The sequence below is a fragment of the Panthera uncia genome, assembly GCF_023721935.1.
Source record: "Panthera uncia isolate 11264 chromosome A1 unlocalized genomic scaffold, Puncia_PCG_1.0 HiC_scaffold_16, whole genome shotgun sequence".
NCBI classification, from domain to species: Eukaryota; Metazoa; Chordata; class Mammalia; order Carnivora; family Felidae; genus Panthera; species Panthera uncia.
Window position 1 is genome coordinate 70719741 of NW_026057576.1, and position 6402 is coordinate 70726142.

The 6402-nt window shown below is 40.4% G+C and overlaps 1 protein-coding gene across 1 annotated transcript in view; it reads right to left on the reverse strand.

Moving 5' to 3' along the window:
• The window catches only part of CCDC168 (coiled-coil domain containing 168), a 30181-nt gene extending 23779 nt beyond the window's left edge, over positions 1–6402 (reverse strand). The window contains exons 1-3 of the mRNA XM_049647188.1: positions 5878–6402; positions 5717–5750; positions 5576–5615 (exon numbers count right to left, since the gene is read on the reverse strand). Coding sequence (XP_049503145.1) covers positions 5576–5615; positions 5717–5750; positions 5878–6303 — 500 coding nt within the window. The 5' untranslated portion in view covers positions 6304–6402. The remainder of the gene's footprint in view (positions 1–5575; positions 5616–5716; positions 5751–5877) is intronic.

Sequence of the window (6402 nt, forward strand, 5' to 3'; positions counted from 1 at the left end):
ATGTTTGTTTATCTTGTAGAACACTTGCAGACCAAGTTACTCACAATCCAAGGTTTTATTGTATATCCTTTTACAAGAAATATCAGTTTGTTTCTGTTCTCTGCATGAAAATTTGACAAGAATAAAAATATTCTTTTTTTTAAGTTTATTTATTTATGTTGAGAGAGAGTAACAGACAGAAAGTATGTGTGCATGACAGCAGGGGAAGGGCAGAGAGTGAGGGAGAGAGAGAATCCCAAGCAGGCTCCACGCTGTCAGTGAGGTGCCTGGTGTGGGGCTCGATCTCTCAAACTGTGAGATCATGACCTGAGCTGAAATCAAGAGTTGGATTTAACCAACTGAGCCACCCAGGCACCCAAAGGTTAAAAATATTCTTATGGATGGGCGCCTGGGTGGCTCAGTCAGTTAAGCATCTGACTTCGGCTCAGGTCATGATCTCACAGTTTGTGAGTTCAAGCCCTACGTCAGGCTCTGTGCTGACAGCTCAGAGCCTGGAGCCTGCTTTGGATTCTGTGTCTCTATCCCCCTCTGCCCCTCCCCCACTCTCTCTCTCTCTCTCTCTCAAAAATAAATACATATTAAAATTTTTTTTTAAATATTCTTGTGGAAATTTATTAGATACAACAGAAGAATGTCCAATACCATAAACTAACTGTAGCTTTCTATATATAAACCCAGATTATTTTAACAGCTGTTTATTTTTGATTGAGAGAAAAGCCTACATGTTAGGTCAGTGCTTCTCAGCACAATTTTGGATTGGAATAATGATCATGGAAGTGAACTCTCTAACATCTATTCTACATCAAATGATTAGACTAAGTCTAACATAGTAATCTCGTTTCCACTTCCAAGTGATTAGGTTAGGTGCGGACATGAACTGATCCTAGAATAAGACAAAGATTTGTAAGGACTTATGGAGAAAGCTGCCTTGTTCCTAAGAAAGACACAGAGAAAAATGGCTTTTTGATTCCTCTGGACATTGCTGCTCTGATTTTGAAACTCTGATAGCCACCTTTCCACCCACCTCAAGATAAAACTAACACTGAGAAAGGCAAAGGGAGAGATACAGGACCTTAATGAACTTGTTGGTCTACTGTATCAATCCATTCTGCAGCCTATTCTGCCTCAGGATTCCCATTATATAATATCATAAATTCTCTTAGTATGACAGTGTGCATCATGGTTTTCTGTTCCCTGGGAATGAAAATATCCTAACAGATACAGGAAGGATACGTAAGCATTCTGGGGAATCAAGTGACTCCAATAAGTTACACCAGTGTCGAGACATAATTAGGATAAAATTTCATCAGGACAAGAATGTGATTATTCACTTAAGGTTGAACAAACAGTGAGAATATAAGACATACAGAAAATTGATGTCTGCATGTTTCAGGAAAAAGAAGAAAGCTTAAATGCAAGACATGTATTTCAGCAAAAATACTGTGTTTTTAAACATAATAAGACAATGGTAGATAATTCTCATATGTTGAGCCAACCACGCATTCCTAGAAACAATCTCACTTGGTCACAGTGTATAATCCCTTTAATATGCCGCTGGATTTGGGTCGCTAGTATGTTTTTGAGGATTTTGCTTCTATATTTATAAGGGATATGGGTCTGATACCTATCTTGCACACCAGCTCTACGTAGTGTCCATCTGGTGACCTCCCAGGCCATTGTATTCTCCTGGTTTCCTATTAACTCCCTGGTGTCTCCTTCTCAGGGTCCTTTGATGGCTCCTCCTCTTCTTCCCGATCACCTTGAAGTGTCTCAGGGCTCAGTCCTTGTTCCTTTTCTCTTCACCCAGTCCCTCTGAAATCTCATCCTCTCTTGTAACTTTTAATATTGCCCATATGCCAACAACCACCAGAGTTAGTATCTCTACCAAACATCTCTTCCAAAACACTTACCCACTATCTCCATTGGATATCAACTCAGTATCTCTAATTCAACAAATGCAAAACAAAATTCCTGATCTCCCCATCAAAACCTGCTCCACTCAGTTTTCTTCATCTGGGTTTTTGACCACTGCATCTTTCTACATGCTCAGGCCAAAACTATCAGGACTCATTTTTGCCCCCTCTCTCTCTCACACCCACACCCTGTTGACTCTACTTTTCTAAGCACATCCTGAAACCAACCACTTTGCACCACCTCCCACTGCTACCACCCTGGTATCAGTCACCTTTATCTCTCACTTGGATTATTTTCAATAGCCTGCCCGTCTGCTTGGACCCTTCACTAAATATAGTCTACTCTCAACTGGCAGAATAATCCTTTAAAAATGAAAGATAGACAGAGGTACCTGGGTGGCTCAGCCAGTTGGGCGTCTGACGCTCAGTTTCGGCTCAAGTGATGACCTCATCGTATCCTGAGTTTGAGCCCCACATTGGGCTCTGTGCTGGTGGTGCAGATCCTGATTGGGATTCTCTCTCTCTCCCTCTCTATCTGTCTCTCTGCCCCTCCCCTATTCATGCTGTCTCTGTCTCCCTCAAGATAAATGAATAAACTTTAAAAAAAAATTTTTTTTTAACATAGAAGACAGAACAGGGGCACCTGGGTGGCTAAGTCAGTTAAGCATCCGATTTATGATTTCTGCTCAGGTCCTGATCTCACGGTTCCTTAGTTGAAGACCTGCATGTGGGGCCTACTTGGGATTCTCTCTCTCTCCTTCTCTCTCTCCTTCTCTCTCTCTCTCTCTGCCCCTCCCGTGTGTGCTCACTCTCTCTCTCAAAAATAAGTAAACTTTAAAAAATAAAATAAAATAAACTCTAAAAAATAAAATGTAAGGCAAGAATCATTGCTTTTGTATTCAGTAATAGATCTCAGGGGCCAACAGCAATGCCTGGCACATAGTTGGAACTCGGTAAACATTTGCTAAGTGACCACTCACAGCCTGCAGGTTTCTGATTATTAACCCTCATCCACAACAAGCTGACCCAGACATACAATCGAACCCTTTCTTTTAGTTTAGTAAGTGGGGGTGGGGGACAGAAATCCACATACACAAACCACCCATAAATGTGGCTCAGAATTGAAGGCAGAAATGGAGGGAAGTTGGTTACAGCAATACACATAGCACCCACTTAAACATTAGACATGTCTCTCCACTTTTGAAATGCCCTTTGGCCTCTCCCCAGCAATCTCAATTGGCCTTCAAAGTTTTAAAAAGAAATCCCCACACTCCTAAGAAAAGACTAACAGGTCTATAGCCATGATAACAAGTAAATATCCATAGTTGTAAATCCATTAAGTCATTCAATGGACTGTAGTCCTAGGACAGTCCTCTAGTCATAGTAACAAATAAATACAAAATCTGTTTTTAAATCCTTTGATCAATGATAACTCCCTTTAGGAGATACACTTCTAAAATAACCCGTCGGTGACAGCTCCTAGCTTTGAAAGTCATATAATGGTGGCAAACTCTCCCAGGAACACACTTCTGAGGCTGTGGTCAATCTCGAAACAAACCATCCCCCAAAACCTGATCAATGTAAGATAAGCGAGACTATGCTGGGCCGGCAGGGCTCTCCCTGATCTCAGATACTGAGTGCTGGTCTCATCCTTCAATGTCCATTATGCCATTCAGTCCTGAGCCTCACCTCTTTCCCCCTGCTCCTCCTTCCTCTATGCTCACCCCTCCACCTTTCTCTTCTCTCCCATCTCATAAGCAAGACAGAATTCACTCAGTCTCTGATGCGATGCACTTTGACCAGTGTTATGCATGGGCTTCTACCAATATTCAAGCAGTTTCCCTTCAGAATAATTAAAGATGCTCTCCTAAACATAGCTCTGTCCCCCCAAAATAATTCTGGTACCAGGGCAAAGTATTTTTGCTTTGTTACACATATTCTAACTAAGAGGCAATTCTTCTAACCGCTATTTGAAAAGTAAGGAAATGGAGTATCAGTGAGTTTAAACCAAGATCATAGTATCATTAAGAGGAGGAACTATGATCTAAACCCAGACTTTTTAAAATTCAAAATGTGTGTTTTTTCACTACAATATGCTGCCCACGACCATAGGAGCCATATCTTTTCCCTGTAATAATCATAATTGATTGCACAAGCCCTGCTGTTTCTTATTTCCTTCCATCTACTCATGTCCTGGAATACCCTCCTTACCCTCCTAAATGGCTGTCTTTTTTTTTTTTTAATTAATTTATTTATTCCAAAGGAGAGAGAGAGATGCAGAGAGAGAGAGAGAGAGAGAGAGAGAGAGAGAGAGAGAATCCCAAGCAGGCTCCATGCTGTCAGCACAGAGCCCAACACAGGGCTTGATCCCATGAACTGTGAGATCATAACCTGAGCAGAAATCACCCAGGCACACCCTGCTGTCTTTTTTTGATTGATTTTTATTTATTCTTTAAAATTCAGCTCCAGGGGTGCCTCGATGGCTGAGTTGGTTAAAGTACCAGCTTCAGCTCAGGTCATGATCTTGTGGTTTGTGACTTCAAGCCCCGCATCAGGCTCTGCACTAACAATGCAGAGCCTGCTTGGGATTCTCTCTCCCTCTCTCTGCCCCTGCCTCTCTCTCTCTCTCTCTCTCAACATAAATAAATAAACTTTACAAAAATAAATAAATAAAATTCAGCTCCAGCATAACCTTCTTCATGAAGCCACCCCCAACACACCTGCTGGCTTAAGTATCTCCTCAATATTCTCCTAATGTATCTATCATCATGCTACCATACTGCAATGCAATTATCCTTTATGTATATGTCTCCTCCACAAGAAAGTAAGCTTCTTGGGGTGCATGGGTGGCTCAGTCAGTTAAGCATCCGACTTAGGCTTAGGTCATGATCTCGAGGTTCATGAGTTTGAGCCCCATGTTGGGCTCTGTGCTGACAGCTCAGAGCCTGGAGCCTGCTTCAGATTCTCTGCCTCCCTCTCTCTGCCCTTCCCCCACTCATGCTCTGTCTCTCTCCCTCAAAAATAAACATTAAAAAACATTAAAAGGAAAAAAAGTAAGCTTGTGGAGAACAGACACTGTCTCATTGTTTGTAACCCAGTATCAAACACAATGTTCATTGTAGACGATATATCTAATAATTGTCGAATGGATTTTGATAAGAGCAATTCAAATATTAATAGCAGTTAAGACTAGTGCTGTCATATTTAATTCCTAGCATCCTTTGGGATGCTTTGGGATTGTATAAACAGGGTGTCACTTTTGCAGAACCTAGCTTAGGGTTTCTTGGCTTGCGGTAGGTGCTAAATGATATTTTTTTCAATTGAATGATCAGAACTGGTGTTACTGTTTCTTTGTGTGTGGGGGGAAAGAGATTGGATAGGGAAGCAAGTTACTAAACCTCTGTAAACATTCTTTTTCCTCATTTGTATAAGCAGTAATAATACACCTCCTTGGAAGGTTAATTTTAATAGCACATGAAAAGTCATTAACACAGCTTGGAACAGAGCAACCATTAAAATCAATGTTCGACTGAATTATGACTTCGAAGAGCTGTGGTCTTTTTTACATATGGGAAAACGCTTTTCTGTAATTCAGATGTAAATGCAATTTTGAATAGAACAAACCCAACCTGTTTCATTTAATTTCACAATGTATCACTTACCTTTCTTCCGAAGGTGAAGATGAACGAATTGACCAGTTATCTAGAGATAAGTGGGAAGTAAAAAAAAAAGTCAGGACACCAATAGAAGCAACTCCGGTTGAACAAGTTTCATATTAAAATATGAAATGATATAATATTTACCAAATTTCATGCTTTTCAGGCAACAGTCTTCCTTCTATTTCAAGGGAGACAATAAGATAAATGTTAAAGGAGTAACCCAAATATCAAAGTTAAATTTATAAGTTATTCTCATGTGTGATTTTGAAGAACAGGGGAGAAAGAAATCAAGCATTTGCTCTTACCTCCTGGGCCCCTGAACTACCTTTTTCTGGAAGTACAGGTTTCTTGTGAAAGGATGTATAAATCTTTATGAGTATTATCTCAAAAATAATTCCTAGGAAAATTATAAAAAAGATTGCCATCCAGTCATTTTGAGTCCAGGACTCTACAAGTTCCCACAATGGCAAAAATGTATTATCTTCCAGTCTATTCCGCACCGCTCTTTTAAAGAAATAAAATTCCGTTGACATTTTTATGTAATATGTGAAATAGGTTGAGGTCTCATTCTGAAGTCTTCGATTTTGGATGCTCCAAAACACAAAAAGGTGGTGTGCCCATCTCATAACCCCATGCAATGCTCTGCCAGAAAAAAATGTCCAGTGCTGCTCATTGCCTTGATCAAGTGCAGCAGCAGTGACGGGTCTGGGCCTAAGCACAGCACGTGTCATAGTGGGTATTCAACTGAGCTCATATCAACTTACCTTAGCAATAATGAAAGCTCCCTAGTGAGACATGTTTGGTGCTTTAGTAGTTTTTTAAATTTAAAA